We start from the raw sequence: 19,261 nt of genomic DNA on the forward strand, positions 1-19,261 counted from the left end.
ACATAAAAGAAGAGTATGTAAACAGAAAATGTGATCCTCTAGAGAAAGGAAAGGTTTTATCCTTGAGTTTTCCAGTATCTTCTCCAAAGACTGCATTCCAGCCACTTCTGTGTCTTGGAAAATAATATTCGCTGCAGCTGGTCTGATCGTAAGTGATAGATGTAGTCTTTTGAAGCCCAAAGGAGCCATGTAAATATTCCTTATTATGCGAAGTAGACGAGCTCTGCTATGCGGTGAGAATAGTGCGCCACGTGAACTAAAAGGGTGTCCCATAAGGATGTTATAGATGCGGTCAATAATATCATTAACCAACTGCAGCCTGGAGGGAACCCCGTCGATCTGGACAGCTGAGAATTCAAGAAAAATTATCTAATAGTGAATTTGAGTCCTCAAAGAACATTGAAGACCTGAGAAAACTTTGCCACTAGTTTACATAAGCGAGACAATCAAACTGAAGCTTGTGAGAAAAAAACACATTTCTCAATTCCAAAAGGCGACGGTCTTTGCCAGACTCTTCAGACAGAACGATGAATAGGTGGAATGTGTCGGTGTGTTTATCGTGGGTCTTTTCCAGGATTTGGCACAGAGTGAAAATCTGGTCAATGGTAGATTTGCCAGGTCTGAAGCCGCATTGGTATGGTCCAATAATGTCGTTGACCATTGGCTTCAGTCGTTCACACATTACGCTGGATACCACTTTTTATGCGATGGGAAGAAGGCTAATTCCTCTATAGTTGGCACATGTCGCCTTGTCTCCTTTTTGTGCACGGAACACAGGATGCTGAGTTTCCAATCATTGGGCATGCATTCCTCTAGCCAAGTTGTACTAATTAGCTGGTGCATGCTCCTGACCAGCATCTGACCACTAGTCTTGTATAGTTCGGCTGGTAGCTCATCGGCTCCTGCTGCTTTATTACTCGTCAGCCGATTGATTGTCTAGGTGGTATGGACAAGATGAGGTCGGAATACACCGTCATATTTTATTGGTTCTGGGGTATCGTCTTCACCTCCATTATTCCAGATCCTCAACACGCTGTCTGTGCCTGTCACAAGGATTCCTTCTTCATCTCAACAGAAGGATGTGTCAGCACCAAAGCCTTTCTAGACTTCAGTCTGACTCTTGTACATCTCGATTTGCTCACGCTCACGTTTTTCTTGTTCTTTCTTTTTTTTTGAAAATACGTTTCTCATCTCTGTTTTTTCCGATAATTCTCCATTACATTACGTGTTGCTACTGTCTGCAGGGTTGCCCTATACGCTGCGTTTTTCACATCAGTAGCATTACGACGCTCCTGATCGTACCATGGCTTTCATGATGGTGGCTTTTGGTACCCAAGTGTAGCTTTTGCTGCAGTTTGTAGGGAGTGGGCAATTCTTTGACATTGTGCTTCTATATTACTATCGGGACAAAAAGTGCTTTCGTCAAGCAGGTGGGTAAGTTGAGCTGAGTAGGCCCCTGCTACCTGTTGTGTTTGCAGCTTTTCGACGTCGAGTTTCCGTATTGTGTTAGATAGCACATTTGCTGCAACATTAAGACAAGTGCGAACCTTGGCTGCCACAAGGTAATGACCCGAATCGATATTCGCTCCCCGGATCGATCGGACGTCTAAAACACTGGACGAATGTCATCCTTCTATCACAACATGGTCAATTTTATTTCCCGTTGCTTAATCAGGAGAAATCCAGGTGGCCTTGTGTATATCGAGATGCATTAAAATCTCTTGTAGAATTTTAAAGTCATGGCCAGGGCAACGATCATATGCTGTTTCTAGGCGATCGTGAAACATCACTTTGGTCTGTTCATCTTTATCTTCGGTCGGACCATGGGCGTAAATGAGACTGATGTAGAAGAACTTCGCTTTATACGGATTATAGCAATTCGCTCATCTACTGGAGTGAATCTGGAGACGAGGTCTTTTATTCTCCTATTAACCATAAATCCGCAGCCAAATTCACGCCTCGTTTCATGGCAGCTATAATACAGGGCGTAATCATCTGATGGGTGAACTCGCGGCACATATCAACTCACTGGATGATGAAAATAGTTACCCCAGGTGACACCACGGGGAGGTCAGTGTCCACAATTGAGATGAAAAGGGACCAAGGGCTTCGCCATGTTAAAGACATGTTTTTAAGACTCAATATGTATTGTAAATAGTTATGTCTAAAAGGTTTTTATTAAAGTAGAGGGTCTTCTTCAAGTATGGGGCCATAAAACTGTTTAATTTGTCTGATCTCGTTTGTGCACACAAATTGTTACCAACAAGTTTTAACACTCCTCACGCATTGGCAGAGAAAGAACTAACCCCTCCCTTTTAAGGAATTGTTAGAAATTGTTTTTTGGTTTTAATGCCACATTTGTAATTGCATCCCTTTACCAAGAAACATGTCCCCTTTTCTTATTCAAACAAAAAGTAATCTACTCTCCTTATTCGCATGACAAAACCCCTACCCCTCTTTATAAAAAAGTAGATTTTTCTCACACCACACCTTATGATGGGGTTTGTTTTCATTCGAATGATGATGACAAACAAACAACAGCAGCAGCGGCATTCCCACCAGCAGGAGGGAACACAAAATAAATACCAGCAGCACAACAAAATCCCTCTTTATTTGTGCTGTTTGGCGTTGTTGTTGTTGCTGCTCTGACATAGAAAAACAAACCCACCATTGAATTGTCTCGTTAGCCATACAAACACACTAACACACACAAAACACCAACAGTGCTCTCTCTCTCGTTCTCACTTGTTTGCTCACTCTTTGCATTTCTCATGTGTACGAGAGAATTGAATTGCCCATTCGTTGTATAACAGCACAAAGCAACAACAAACGAACGAAAGACCACCGACCACGTTGTTGGTTGCATGTTTCGTGTGTGTGTCGACAAAGGGGGCAATGACGATGATGATGTTTTGTGTGTTTGTTTGTCTGCTTCTTCTTCTTCTCTTGTGTAGATTTCTTTATTTCTCAACAACAACATTTTTCTCCGTTTTCGGCATTTTGATTATTTGCCGCCCATCGTGCTGTGTCGTTTGCTGTTCGCCTGGTAAAAAAGAGGGAAGCGAAACTTTTTGGCGGGGTCTCGTTTTTCCTGGTTCGTCCAAAGTCAAGTCCAACCGGCATTCACGGGTGGTGTTCTCGTCGATAATTGCTACCCATTAAAATTCCCGTTCGCTAGTCAAAAACTTAGTGGGTCGGTCATTATTTGAATGAAGTGTGCCGTGCCTTTTCTGCTTCTTGTACTTCGTGCCGTTTTCGAATGTTGTGTGTGGTGGGCAGCAGCCAGCCAGACCCAGCCATGGTGGGTCTCACTCGATACTGTTTTTGCTTTGTGTGCCTGCATATACTACCCCTCCCTTGAAAGGGGGTGTGTGTATATGAATGGTTGGCTGAATGCTGCTGCTGCTCGTTCATGATCACGTACGTTTTGATAGTATTTGTTGGGACATATTTCGTTTCATTCATAGCTGTTTAGCCGGCAACCACCGCCTCATTTGTGTGGTGTTGTTATTATTTCCTTCGTGTGAATCAGCTGTTTTGTTTGCAAAGAGTACGGTACACAGTGTTATTGTTTTTGCTGGCATTCGTTTTGTAGAGAGAGTCAGTGAGGGTGGTTGAAGTTGTGGGTAGGGATTTTGTGAAATTGTGTCTGGCAAATTGAAATGTGTGTTAAGGAGTGTGATAACAAACAAATCGTTTCTACTTCCTCTAAAAATTATTTAAAGGAAATTTGTCTTTGTCTTCTTAACATGTTTTCTTTTGATGACTTTCTCCATTTATTTACTCCTCCTGTTGCTTTATTACTCCATGACGGCAAAGATGGGTGTTTTCTTCTTGCCATGTGTAATAGTGGTGATAATTGTTCGTAACTAATCGGGGGTCATGTTTCATTGTAATGAACGGCGTGCGTATTTGGTGTAGGAGGCGTGGTTGCTGATAAAGAAATTAAAAATAAATAATGAAGCACAGTGGTGCATGGGTATATAAATTGCGAAATGTTTTGTAAATAAAATAATTGGAAATTTTAAAGATTTGTAATAGAGAAATGGATGACAGATACCAAGCAAATGGCTCTGATTTGCTTTAACATGGCGCAGCCCAGGCTTATCTTGGTCCCTCTTTCAACTCAATTGTGGACACTGGCCTCTCCGCAGTGCCGCCTGGGTTAACTATTTTCATCATCCATTGAAATAGTGAGCTGATATGTGCCGCGAGTTCATCCATAAGAACTATAAAAAATGGGTTGAGGCGTCGGGTTAGTTGTCCACACTCGGAAAACTCCTCTTACTATGAAAAAGGAACAAAAAGAAAACCAAACCCCCCAATGTTGACGACCCCCGCAAACGTATAAAGGACCACGATCTGCGAATCTGCACTTGGAATGTGCGCACGTTGTACAGAACTGGCGCAGTTTTCGCCTTGGCGGATTTAATCTAGAAGTACGTAAGTAAATCAGACAATTACGCCCTGTATTATAGCTGCCATGAAACGAGACATGAATTTGCCTGCGGATTTATTGTTAATAGGAGAATAAAAGACCTCGTCTCCAGATTCACTCCAGTAGATGAGCGAATTGCAATAATCCGTATAAAAGCGAAGTTCTTCAACATAAGTCTTATTTGCTCCCATTCTCCGACGGAAAACAAAGATGAACAGACCAAAGACATTTTTTACGAGCGCCTAGAAACTGCATATGACCGCTACCCTGGCCATATCCTGTAGAGTTGAAAATGGAAACCTGGTGACAGATATATATAGCGTGTGAGGATCTGGAAGGAGCATTTTGAAAAGCTGCAGGTATCAAATAGTGGCGGTAAAGAAGATACCATAGAACCAATATGAGATGACGGTATTGAGTGTATACTACCTAGGCAAGATGAGATCAGAGTAGCAATTAATCGACTGAGGAACAATAAAGCAGCAGTTGCCCCTGGGTTACCAGCCGAACTATTCAAGATGGTCAGATGCTGGCCAGGAGCATGCACCAGATTTTTTGTATAATTTGACTAGAGGAATGCATGACCACAGCATCCTGTGTCCCATGCACAAAAAAGGAGACAAGACGATATGTGCCAACTATGGAGGAATAAGTCTCCTTCCCATCGCATATAAATCGCTATCCAGCGTACTGTGTTTACGACTGAAGCCAATGGCCAATGCCATTATTGGACCATAACAATGGGGCTTCAGGCCTGGCAAATCCACCAGCGACACTTTCCACCTATTCGTCGACTATAAAGCCGCATACGACAGCCCAAGGCGTTCAGAGGTGTTTACAATCATGTCTTCGTTCGGCATTCCTGCCAAATTATACAGGATAACTTAAACTGGCACAAGGTCAGCAGTTAAATTCGGAAAGGACCTCTCGAAGCCCTTCAATACCGAACGAGGATTCAGACAAGATGATAGTTTGTCATGTGACCTCTTTAACGTCCCGCTGGAAAAATTCATATGAGATGCACATGTGAACATAAATGACACTCTGTACTCCAAATAGCACTCGCCTACGACGACGACATCGACATAATGGGTCGAACATTGAGAGCGGTAACAGCCACCTTTGAACAAATTGAAAAGGAGTCTGCCAAAGTGGGTTTGGCAGTAAACGGCGAGAAGACCAAGCTGATGGTATCAATACGCAGGACGTCCAGTAGACTCGGATCAACTGTGGAACTTGAGAACTACAGTTTTGAGGTAATAAACGATTTTATATACCTCGGTACCGCCATAAATGAAACTAATGACACCAGTTTTGAAATTCGGAGGAGAATAGTGTTGGCCAACAGAAGCTACTATGGTCTGAGTAAGCAAGACCACCTCTTGCAAGACCAAACTCACACTCTACAAGACGCTGATACTACCTGTGCTGTTATATGGATCAGAAGCATGGGTACTTGCGTAAGTAGATGATGCAGCTCTTGGAATGTTTGAGAGAAAATTTCTCTGAAAGATCTATGGGCCGATCTGCGTTTACGGTGAATAACGCCGTCGAATGAATCATGAGCTATACCATATATTCTCGGACATCGGTATTGTCAGACGTATCGAGCTGCAGCGACAACATTGGCTAGTACATGTTGTAAGAATGAATGAAGATGCCCCAGCACAAAGGACATATAAATGATGGTTCACACAGAAGGGGAAGCTCATGAATCCGATGTAAAGATCAAGTGGAAGATCACATATCAAAACGTGGTCTTTCAAATTGGAAAAATTGCGCGGCTGGAAATCTTTTTACGTTCGGCTTATGGAACAATTGTTCTGTCACAAGCCAGCAAAGTAAGTTAGATAACTTTTCAGGATCATGTTTTCGCGGAGTGTTAAGATCGCCTTTCCCGTGAAAATGATGTTGAGCTTATAATTGTGGCTTACGACTAGAACACCAGACAAAAAAGTGTTCGGTCTATTTTACCCCCTAAATATCATCATATTCGCACAGCCGAAAACTATAGATATCGCTCTTGTCCATAAGCGGAACTTCATGTACAATTTCATAGCGATCAACACAAAAGTCTGGCTCTATTTGAGCTGCAAAATATTGAACGATTATAATGAAAACAGCTATACCTATTCGTTGACCTGATTCCCATCTGCGTGTACTTTTCATATGTCATATGTGTGGCCTCTAGATCGACCAGAAAAACAGATAACATTTTTTGATTAATTTTATTCCCCAAACGAGGGGTCTTCTTTGGCCGGAACCAGTTCTATGTGCGAAAATTCGAGACGATCGGTCCATAACTGTGGCCAGTGCTGTAATTATAAATTATAATGGACAAACGGACGGACATACATGTCTAGATCTGCATAGCTAGTCGAGCTATGAAAATCGGTTAAAAATTGGGTCTAGAACCCTTACAACATGGTTGTGCAGGGTATAATTATTCCCGTACTGTAAGAATCTAATAATTTTTACTATTTTTTTCGATATCATAAAGGAAAAATTGTTATCGCGGTAAAAAATAGCAGATTCTTGCAGTACGGGAACATACCATATATATCTGTTTAAATTTCAAAAACTATCCTCGGTCAGGCCCATAAACCAGTAATTTTCCTAGATTTTTTCCAATGGTGGTCTTCTATTGAACCTCCGATTTTCAATAAATTCCATTTTTAATTTATTTTCTATATAACCTTGGCATTGGCAACTCTGTTCCTCATATCAACAAATTTCGATAACACGATTAATTTGAAAAATCGATTACCTCCATTCATTCCCTCTTATCGTTTTCTTTTTCCACATATTTCTACGCTCATTCGTAAATATTCACAGTCTCAGTTCCAATTAGAATTTTTACGTGTGAAGTTGTTTCGTCGTCGGAGTCGGATAGAAAACAGAGTGAAGCAACGAAACCGATTGTTGCATTCATGTGCGTGTGTTTGTGCATTGTTAATGAATGAATACAACAAAATATAATATTCTCAATTGAAATTTATTAATGAAAATATAAAAGAAAAAAGGAATTGCATTTAAATCAATTCCACTTCAAGAATATTCGCCATCGAGAAGAAGCAGAAGTGTGTGTTAAATTTTTGTGTGTGAGAGGAAAAGCCGCTTTGATTCCAAAATGATTTTAAGATTTCTACTTTGCAATGCATTGTTGGCATTGTGTGCTGCCACCGGTACCGGTAAGTTTTGAGAGACCAACCGACAGTCAGACAGACAACAAATCTATGAAACCGAAAAAAGGCGGGAGGAAATGGAAAACGGAGACAACTGTAATTCATAACCATATTATCAACATAAACAAATTATTAATTCAAAACATGTGTTTATTTATAGTCAGACTTTGAAATTCTTCCATATTGATGAGCCAGTGTTCTGAAGACTATGTTGCAATACAAAAGCTGGGAGAGAGTTCGAGTTTAATGAACCCACCATCGTGGATGTTGGATTCCCAATGCTATCTGTCTGATACGCCACTATCCCTACATTGTAACATTTTGTACCTTTTACAACAATTCCCATTTTTTAATCTCCTTCACATCCAACTGACTTGACTAATGATAACCTTAACCACAATAATCAGTTTTGAGGTCACTTCATTTTTTTTGATAATGGTGAAAGTTTTTTTTCAGTTCTGTTTCATTTGATTCTTTTTTTTTCTTTAGTTGCTTTGTTTGCTCCATCACACTCCATTCAGACACTGCCTAGCTGCTTGACTGACTGGCGGGATGGTTTTGTTTGCCTTCTTGTTTAGCAACATTACTTCTGTTGTGTTGCTTTGTATTTTTTATTCTGGAGCATCTGCAGCATCTGAGGCACATTTCGTTTTGTGAGATTCTGAGATTGCCTCCAGCATTCGATGTGTGTTTTCACGTTCATATTCTGAAAGAAAAATTAAAGAAATGGAAAATATGACGTGGCTTTTGAAAATAATGTTTTATTCAGCTTATCATGTTAATAAAACATTTTATGAAATGTTTTAATTTATATTTAATATCAACATTTATTTGAATATGTTTTGAGGAATGCAATAAATTTGAATATCTTAGAATATGTCACACTGATAAGATGGAAATTTGCTCGGGCAAAGTTAAAATATATGTCCTCAAGTAACATCACGTTTATAAATAATTAAACAAATTCAAATCATGAGATAATAATAAAATCAAATTGTTAATATCTCCCAAATAAGAATTTTCTGGATTGAAACGGATTGTAATTATAAATACGGCAATTTAGAAAAATGAATAATAGAACCATTACCAAAATTTCTTTTTTTTAAATCAAGTTTGAATTTTATGCACATTTAATTAATTTGTTAATGTCTAGATACAATGAAAGACTTGCCTCATCAAAATAATGGGTTTTAATCCCAAGTTACTATAGCAGAATTCGGTTTCAAATCAACCGAGCCCTAGGATAGTTTTGATTTTGGGTTAATAGTAAAAAATTAAATATTGTTTTTATGCCCCTTGGGGGCAGTGCAAAATCAACACAACAGCCAATCCGAAGTAGGCATTTCTGTTTACCATTTTTACTCGGCCAAATTTCTCGAGCAAAACGGTTATAACAATAAATCAATTTTGTTTTGTGTTGTGTTGATTTTGGTTAACAATTTTACTAGTTCTGTGGGTTCAGGAACGGTTTTTGAGTAAAAAGTTGGAAAACTTGTAAAATTAGTAGAATCTTTTAGGTTGTGGAACGGAACTAATGACTTCGTTCATTAAAATAGTAACAAATCGATCTTAAAGTATGTCATTTGTATATTCAGTGTAAAGGTTACATCTATTAGTTTGAAATTTATAAATGACCAAAATTATAAAATAAAAAATGTATGTGGCTTAAAAGGAAAAAATCTTCAAATGTGCCGCCCTCTCCCCTATAGCTTATATTCCCCGGTTGTTTGATATTGAAAATGGGATATGTTCATTTTTAGGTAGGTTACCATGCTTACTTACTTAGCTGGCCTATGACAGAACATTTGTTGAGCTTGAAAAATATTGCCAGGCGCGCCTATTTAAAAGACCATTCTCCGAGATGTTGTCTTCCACTTGATCTTTCCATCGAATTCGTGATCTTCCCCTTCTACGTGATCCATCCGTTGGCTCGCTTTTATATGCCTTTTGAGATGGGACATTGTCATCCATTCTCATACAATTCCTAGCCAATGTCGCTAAAGCTGTCGCTACGTCTGACTATGTCGATGTCCCAGACGGCGATCTTTCGTAGAATTTTTCTCTCAAAAACTCCAAGAGCTGCCTCATCTGCTTGTGCAAGTACCCATGCTTCTGATCCATATAACAGCACGGGTAGCACCTTGTAGAGTGTGAGTTTGGTCTGGCGAGAGGTGGCCTCGCTTTTGAGTTCCAACCAGAGTTTTCAAAATTGTGATCCTTTATGTGGGAGGTACTAGAAAAAGTGGGTCCAATCTTTTAAGATTATACAATCATGGTTTTAATATTAGGTTGTGTACAGTTTATTTCAAATCTTATAATTCATATGAGCACCAGCCCAAAACGTACACAAAAGTACCCAATTACAGCCAAACTCTCCACAATACCGACATTTTTTTTAAAAACATATTCAATATCCTCAAAATATTGATAATTTTTGGGACGAAAAATTTCCATTCTATGGGAAACCATGTCATATTATTGCAAATTCAGTTGAAAAAGTATCGAAAATACCGAAAATCGAGGTAATATTATATTCGGAGGTGTTGCCAATAACAAATTAATACATATTCCACCTTATGTTGGAGGATATAAAACACATTTAGCATTTTCTAGCATTATTTAAATGCCAATTTAGCTGCAACCTTATTTTTGATCTGGCCACAGTGCTCACATGAATGAATTCCAATCGAAAGTAAAATTCTGAAGAGACAAATGAAAGAAATGCAATTACGGAATTAAAGCCAATCCGATTGGAATTTGGGAAATGTCTGACAATCCCGGCATTCAGCCAATAGGTCGTTTAACAGAGGAGTCAATGTGAATATTGATGGATTTTGACCGGTCACTAAAAACATCGTTGCCCAGAAAGTCATGATTTCCATTCTTGAGTAAGAAGATTGTTTTTGACGTAGGCATACTGTGATTTGCTGTTCTTACTTAGATTAATAAATTTGTCTTATTTCAAGGTACACTAGTCTATCTGTTCTTTTTATTAGGAAGACTAATTGTAATGTAGTCCTTTGTTAATGTGCCAATATCGCCCTGGAGATTTTTTGATCCACCCATAAGCGGTGAAAATTCTCTAATAAATTTAACTTTTTTTGAATCAATGAATTGAAAAAGGAGTTGTTGATGGCATAAAATCTGTTGAATATACCTTAGGTGAGATCAATTCACGCTTCGAGATATTACTACAGATTCAATATGAAAAAAATACATCTGTTTTCCGTTCTTGATCGATCGTATGCCAATAAAGGACAAATGCGGTGCAGTGTTTTATTAATTAATAATATACCAAAATCCATAAGACTTTTGAAGACTATTATCGATTCTCGTCACGGTTACTATACTATCTTTAAACATTAAATAGGTTTAATGTTAAAAACATGCCAGTTATTGTGTAATGTCATTCTAATCTCATTTCTACATTTAATTTTTTTTTTTTTTTTTAATTTTAAACTAAAAATAATTGGTAAAATGCATGTTTTCCATCTAATATGTAGACTAGAGGAAACACGTAATTATTTTTCGTGTTACTAAAAAAACAGTATCGATAAAAATATCAGATTTGCAAATAATTTTGAATTATAATTAATATAATGTAAAAATTTCCCGAATAAGAACATTGACATATATGTTAAATAAAAATAATAATGTTTTTTTTTAATATAATTGTTATAATTAATGCATGCACCTTGTTAAAAACAACTTGAAACGGACATGTAATATTACCAATGATTAAAATGTATTAACTGAATGTTATAAAAAAACAAACAAATTTCTTTGCCTGTACTCCATGTTACCCTTTACGAACTTTAATTTTTAATTGCCTTGTTGAAACTTCTAGACTCTGATGAGTTATGAAGCTAGGTTCCATATTTGGATTATTTTTTTTAAATACTAGATTTGAGGAGAACATCATCATTTAATTGTCCTCCAAAAATGTTTTCCATTGTCCAAGCAATAAAAGATTTTTCTAAAAATATTAAAAATTCAGGCTTTAATTGGCCTGAAAAATATTTTTAAATATTCCATGTTTTGATAGGGCTTCAAAAAAATTTTGTTTTGTTCCACCCATTTATAGTTCTTCAAAAGTATTTTTCAAAAAAATGTTCGCTTTGATTCACAAATTTATTTAAACAGTCCATACCTTAATATGACGTGAAATAATATATTTGGAAAATAGTGTTTCAAAATTTTTAATGAAAAAGTTCACGATTTCTCAGAAATATTATTTTTAACAAATAAAAAAGTGTCAGTCGGGGTTGCTGACAGATATATACCCTCAACCTATGGTTTGCGGAGGAGGTCTTCGGAGTTATAAAAAGGGCTTTTATTCGTTTTTATAAATGTTTTGGATTTTATGTTGACTTTTGTAGGAGAGGAGAGGGCAGACGGGTCCCACCTTCGGCCTTGATCTAGGCTTGGTAAAGGTAATAGGTTTATTGGATATATATAAATCCAATAATAGGCAAATTGAATGCCCGAAAATGTTCACCATTTGTGGTGGAGGTACCAGAAGGAGTGGACCAATGCGTCCCATCTTCCTACTTGACCTAGGCATGGTAAAGATAATCGAACATTTCCATCGCCTGATGGAAGGAGTGGACTGATATTCCTCATCTTCGAACTTAAACTATGTTTGAAAGAAATATTAAGATGTGCAAAATTTGGATGAAATCGGTTATTACCTTTGTTGATAGCTCTTTAATCAAGCCTTTTAATTTTTTTTAAATTCTTCAAAATATCCTCGCCTTTTATTATTCCTTGAAAAAATATTCTTTAAAATATCCACGCCTTTTATTATTCCTTGAAAAAATATTCTTTAAAAAATCCACGTCTTTTATTATTCCTTGAAATAATATTCTTTAAAAAATACACACCTTGTATTGGTCTTTGGAAAAATATTATTTAAAAAATCCACGACTTTTATAAATCCACTTCTAGAGCTCCACTCTCAGACCTTTAATAATTCTCGTTTCAATTATGTTTGCCCTTGATAAATATTTATTCTTAATTAATTATTTTTTCTTTCTTTCCAGAACCCCTCTTCGCCCCCCTCGTTCCATTTGAAAGTTCACATTACTTTACGCTCACAAATAAGGTGACCGTCAAAGAGATGTCCCACGGTGCCAGTGAAGAAACCAGTTATAATTTCCGAACATTACTTCGCGTTAATTCAGTATGGTCTAAGGATAAGGATCAATTACTCCAATTATATTTCACCGAAAATCAAGTCTCTACCATCGACAAAAAAGGGAAAGAAAAAATTCAACCAATTTATAGAATACCCGATCGTCCATTCTACATTGGCTTCGAAGGACATGGTCCCACCAAAGTATTGGCCCATTCCTATAAGGATCAATCCCTACTGAATATGGAAAAGGGTATTGCCTCTCTGTTACAGCTGCAATATAAAGTTGGACCAATGGTCGAAATCGATTCTTCCGGTATGTGCAATGTTTTCTATAATGCCAAGTCCACAATGAAAGTGGAAAAGAAGAAAATCGATTGTTCCAATTGGGATTTGAAAATGGCCTATCGTTCGGAGAGGGCTTTGGGTAAGTTATTACACTTTTTCACTGAAAAATATTTTGTTGACTATGAATTTTTTCTCTTGCAGATATTTCCAGATTATCTTCGGAAAAGGTTGATTTTGACATCTCCCCTGAGGGTGCCTTGTTGCAGGCCCATAGTGTGGAAACCCATAAATTGTATTTGACAGCCCAACCAGAAATTGGCACCCTCATTGAATCGGTCACCACATTCAAACACATTGAAGAGATTGCCGAACCAGTTGAACAATTGAAATTTGAATCATTGACTGAGGCCGTGGAAAGTCTTTTGGAATGGTATCGTGAATTTGAAATTGAATCAGATGTGGATGGGGCCATATCGGAATTCGGGCCAGTGACGGTAGGACTTGGGAATTTTATTTTTTGGGAATTAAATTAAAATGTTTCCTTCCTTCTTGTCCACAGCTTAAAAACGAAGTCAAAAAATATGCCAAGAAACTCACGGGCAAATTAATTGGCCATGAGGAATTAGCTGAGGCCTTTGCCCGCATGGTCCCCGTGGCCCGTATTACCAGTCATGATGAATTTGTGGAGATATTGGAAAACCACAAGGATCTACATTCCCAATTGGTTGATCTCTTGGGTGCAGCACAAACCTTTGAAGCCCACAAGGCCATAAATAGTACCTATAAATACAATCGTTTGGCCGATTTCAATATGCTGGAAAAATACCTACAATCATTGGCTGTGGGAACCCATCCCGATATTGAAATTGTCAAAGATCTCTTTGCCATTGCCAAAACGATGGATGATTCACCTCTCTTCAAGAAAATCAAAAGTTCCGTCATACAATGTATGTCCTCGTTGGCCCATCATTTTGAGCGTGAAGTCATTGAAATTGATATACGCGATTATTTGACGAAAAATCTGAAAAAGGATTGTGGCAAGGATATCGATTGCAAATTGCTTATGATTCGCGGCTTACAAAATGTCCTCGATCAAAAATCCATTGAACCCTTGATGGGTTATGCATTTTTGGCGGAGGAGGATAAACTCGTTGTTGCTGCCATGCAGGCATTGCGTCGCTATTCTGTTACACATTTCAATGAACTACATCGTGTGGGTTTCACTTTGATATTCTTTCAAAATCGTAAAAAATATCCCACCTCGGCGCGTACTCTTGCCTTGGATATTCTGCTGGATATGCGTCCTACCAAAGAGCAATTGGGTCAGATATTGGATTATCTAGCATCGAATGATCATCATTTTGAAATCAAAACTTATGTGATACAAAAACTGCGCATGTATGCGGAGCTACATCCGAAATTTAAGGCTCTGCTACAAATGTGTCTGAATGAGAGGCCACACATTAATAACTATCATATTTTGGGGCAGAAGGGTGAGTGGAGGATTAATTTTTTTAATTTTTAAAGCAATTTTTTAATTTTTTCCCCTTTTAGGTTTCACATCAGTCCTGGCCAGACCTCTATCTTCCTCCCCAGCCTTTAACGAAACTTTGTTGAGTGTACAAGAAGTCCACAAGGGGGTGTTGAGACGTGGTTCCGTGGAATTATTACTGACAGCCGGAGAATATGCAGCCACCACATTTAAGGTGCGAATTTGAATATCTCCCTCCTTTACAAAAATTTAAATTTCTCTATTCACAGTTGGGCATCTTCACAAATGGTCTGGAATCATTTGTGGGTGGCAACAATGAGGTCGATGGTGACATGGATGATGACGATGAGGATGAAAATAAAGAATATGATCCCATTTCGGCTGGTATGGAAATTTCTGTCAATGGAATTTTACATCGGCCATTGATTTTCTTTACCGGCAAAGCGGAGTTAATGGGTCACATATGGAGTGGTACAGTTTCGGAATCGACTCCTGCCTTCCAGGGTACAATGTTGGGTCATGATCATGAACACTATTTGCTGTTAACCTCTGGGGCTACAATACATTTTACTGTGATCGGTGCCAGGTCGGTGGATTTGAATGGCAAGGCGGGTTTTAGTTTGTGGAATCGTAATGCCAATACGGAAATTAAACAAGAGTAAGTAATAGTGAACAGTTAATTTTCGAAAGAGAATATTTTCTAAAATTCAAAGGAATGTGGATTTTTAAAAAAAATATTTTTTAAGACCCAAGTAGTTACAACGAGAGAATTGCGTTTGCTGGTGACAAATACATCAACGCTATTGGTAAGGGTGGCGTGCACATGCATGCCATCGATTTTAAAATTAAACTTGAAAACGTTTTGTACTCGCCTGAGTTGCAAGCTAATTTTATGTCGGTTAACAAGGTTGTTGACAGAGGATTAACATTTACTTTTGATGAGAAGAGAGCATCAGTGAAGAGACCAGATGGTGAAATTGTGTTGCAAGGGGACCGAACGGACAACATGTTTGTATTCAACGGCAAGGCGTGTGAGAAATTGTTCGTTATGGAGAACAACAATTTGGTGTGGCACAATAGATATGGTCATCGTAACTTGAAGAGCCTAAATGATTTATCCAGAAACGGTATGGTAAATGGCATGAGAATACATGACAAAGTCATGGCCAGTTGTGACACCTATATGTTATGTAAAGTTCATGTATTGCCACTCCCTCAGACGGTTTCCAAGGCATCACACGGCAGTTGACGGTTCCTCATACACCACAACAAAACGGGGTAGCCGAGAGGCTTGTGGAAATGGCCAGATCCATGATGATGTATGCGAATGTGAAACTAGCTTTATGGGCAGAGGCAATAAACACCGCGGTTTATATTAGAAATAGGTGTCCTACAAAGCAGCTGGAAAACAAAACGCCGTATGAAGAATGGTGTGGAAGAAAGCCTAGCATACAACATTTCAGAATCTTTGGAGCATGTGCTGTGGCCTTAGATAAGTCTGGGAATAAAACCAAATTCGATGCTAAAGGCAGGTGATATATAATGGTTGGATATTCATCGACAGCTAAGGTGTACCGTCTGCATAATGCGGATAAAAATAAGATCATCGAATGACGGGATGTGCTGAGAGTCATCTGATGGAGAAGGATATTCCACGAGTGATAAACTTTCTGATTATATTCTGCAAGACCAAATTGATTTCGATGGTAATGAAAGAGTCACAGACAATAATTTACATCGAAATAGAATGACTATGGAGCTGAAAATCAAAGTGCAGTGTATTCCGAGGATGATATGAGTTACTGCGAAGGGTTCGAAACAGCTGAAAATGAATGTGAGTCCAGAGATGAGGAAATAGGTACTGCACAGGGTATGCGGATAAAAATAAAGTCATCGAATGCCGGGATGTATTTTTTGATGAGAATCGTTTTGGTAAATGCAGTGAGTCATCTGTTGAAGAAGGATCTTCCACGAGTGATAAACTTTTTGATTATATTCTGCAAGACCAAATTCATTGCGATGGTAATGAAAGAGTCACAAACAATAATTTGCATCGACTATGGAGCAGAAAATCAAAGTGCAGTGTATTCCGAGGATGATATGAGTCACTTCGAAGGGTTCGAAACAGCTGAAAATGAGTCCAGAGATGAGGAAATAGGTGCTGCACAGAGTATGCCGAAGAAAGTAGGTCCAGGTAGGCCTTAAATTATTCGCAATGGAAATCCAGGTCGACCCCGAAAGCAACCTTATGAGGTGCTGTCATGCTGTTGACGAAATACGGTGGAGTATGCAATAGCTGATAACTGGTGATAATGGAAATAAATTGCTCTTTGCAAGATATATTCACCTGGTAGATCTTCCAAGAGGACAAAAAGCTATTCCATGTATGTGGGTCTATGCCATAAAGAGGAATATAAATGGTGAAATTGAGAGGTATAAGGCTCGCTTGGTAGCCAACGATATGGAATAGATTTCAACAAGATATATTCACCTGTCGCTTGCTACTCAACAATTCGAATTTCGACTTTGGCTGTTTTTACCCCAAATCGATGTCAGTACTGCATATTTGAACAATGAACTCCATGATGAAGTATATATGCAGCAGCAACCGAATTTTGAGGAAAATAGTTCGCCGAACAAAGTTCTATGTCGCCATAATGCTATTTATGCACTGAAACAAAACGGACGGGAGTGGAACTCTAAACCATGCGATAACGAACCCTGTCTCTACAAAGGCATGAGGAGAAACAAACTAGTGTTGATCGCCGTTTACGTAGATACCATTATTATTGGGTGCAAAGACAAAATGATTGTTTTGGAGATCAAAAATTATTTTTGCAAGTGTGTTAGATGCCAGCGATAAGGGGCAGTTAGGCCACTTCCTGGGTATGGAGATCAAAAGAGAAGGTAAGAAGGGTATGATCAAATTGGGGCAAAGCCAATGCATAAGTGATCTATTACAACAATATGGAATGGAAGATTGTAAAACACATCAAGTACCATTGGAATCCGGTTATAAGTTAAATTGTAATGATGATGACGAACGTGTAGATCAAACAGAGTATCAATCTCTCGTTGGAACCCTGACATCTTGCATTCAGTGTCGAAACTGGCTCAGAAAAATGCTGACCCTCGAAAGGCCGGATCGATCACCAAGAAACTGACATATCAACTTAATGGAAGTAATCTGGAAGGTTACGTAGATGCGGACTGGGGTGGTAACCCAGTAGACCGGAAATCATATACCAGATTTATATTTTCAATTGGTGGAAGTCTTAGTCCAGAACAATGAAAAAAATTAAAATAAAAAATTTTATCATTTACTAACGCGTGTTTTTTTAAACACAAAATGCGTGGTTTTTTATAATATTTTTTAAACAATAATTGATTTATCCTTAATGTTCATCCTTTCTATTACAGAACTGCCAATGTCGTCTTTGGTAAAACCAAAGTTGGTTTCACTTATGCCACTGCCACCCATGAATTTGTGTTCTCCTACGAACCCAAAATTGTGCTCGAGGCACATATTGATTTCTATGATGAATTGAAATTGTGTATGCGTCTCCAACGACCGGAGATGGTTATAAAGTAGGTATCAATTATTTTCCATATACAAGCATTTATTAACAAATCTTTCCTCTTTTCTTGCAGTGTCAAAAACACAAAATCGGTTGCCCTGCATTCCATGTATGACTACACCAAAACGGTCAACAAGAAATATTCCCAAAAAATACCCGGACACACAATTGCATTGAATCAAAAGAATAACAATATGTGTCGCATGGTTGCCAAAGATTTACAACATTAAAAGGAGGGAGGGGACAATTGTTTGATGATCAACAACGTTCCAAAGCATAAAACTATGTTCCTAAGTTTAATTAGGATATTTACACAACACGCTCGCAAAAAACATCAACATCATATCCCCTTTTCGCGCTCGCTCTACCTCGATCAGAAAAAATGTTAATTGTTGTTTGGACAGCATCATTCTGTGTATGTTTAATTGTAAAAAATGGAAATGATTGTTTAGAATTAAATATTTTTTTGATCGTCTACCACAATGAACAAAAGACTCGATTTATTTTTATATAGGATTTTTGTGTAATTACTTACTTGTGTATAGAGAGAAAGCTAAGCTTAAAAATTTAATCTTTATTCAATACTCAACAATAAAATTTATTACTTTAATAAAAGATATAAAAAGAAATTTATTATTTAAAATTTAAAAAAAATGCACGCCTTGTGTGGATCTCTGAAAAAATATTCTTTAATATTCTTGTGTGGCTCCTTAAAAATATTCTTTAAAAAATCCACGCCTTTTGTGGATCTGTGAAAAAGATGTCAGGTCTCGTAGAAGAAAGAACAAGAAAAACGTGAGCAAATCGAGATGTACAGGAGTCAGAAGGAAGTCCGGAAATTTTACCACAGGCACATCCTCCTGTAGTGATGAAGAAGGAAACCTGGTGACAGATACAGACAGCGTGTTGAGGATCTGGAAGGAGCATTTTGAAAAACTTGTGGTATCAAATAGTAGCGGTGAAGAAGATACCCCAGAACCAATAAGAGATGACGGTATATAGTGTATACCACATAGCCAAGATGTGGTCACAAAAGCAGTTAGTCGGCTCAAGAACAATAAAGCTGCAGGGCCGACGGGTTACCAACGGAACTGTTCGAGACTGGTGGTCAGGAGCATGCACCAGCTGATTAGTATAATTTGGCTA

The 19,261-nt window shown here is 38.1% G+C and overlaps 1 protein-coding gene across 1 annotated transcript; it reads left to right on the plus strand.

Moving 5' to 3' along the window:
• Nucleotides 1-7,568: 7,568 nt before the first annotated feature.
• Nucleotides 7,569-18,345, plus strand: LOC133324235 (microsomal triacylglycerol transfer protein). The gene is made up of 8 exons (XM_061533081.1): nucleotides 7,569-7,629; nucleotides 12,666-13,184; nucleotides 13,247-13,539; nucleotides 13,605-14,538; nucleotides 14,600-14,751; nucleotides 14,807-15,195; nucleotides 17,958-18,125; nucleotides 18,189-18,345. Exons 1-8 carry the CDS (start codon nucleotides 7,569-7,571, stop codon nucleotides 18,343-18,345), a joined length of 2,673 nt encoding a protein of 890 aa, XP_061389065.1.
• The last annotated feature ends 916 nt before the right edge of the window (nucleotides 18,346-19,261 follow it).

The sequence above is a fragment of the Musca vetustissima genome, unplaced genomic scaffold, assembly GCF_032173495.1.
Source record: "Musca vetustissima isolate MV318-11 ecotype Yass unplaced genomic scaffold, APGP_CSIRO_Mvet_v1 utg39933, whole genome shotgun sequence".
NCBI lineage: Eukaryota > Metazoa > Arthropoda > Insecta > Diptera > Muscidae > Musca > Musca vetustissima.

Coding starts and splice junctions, on each gene's coding strand:
- LOC133324235 (XM_061533081.1), top strand. CDS start 7,569: ATGATTTTAAGATTTCTACTTTGCAATGCATTGTTGGCATTGTGTGCT. Junction 7,630..12,665: donor GTGTGCTGCCACCGGTACCG/GTAAGTTTTGAG, acceptor CTTTCTTTCCAG/AACCCCTCTTCGCCCCCCTC. Junction 14,539..14,599: donor TCATATTTTGGGGCAGAAGG/GTGAGTGGAGGA, acceptor TTCCCCTTTTAG/GTTTCACATCAGTCCTGGCC.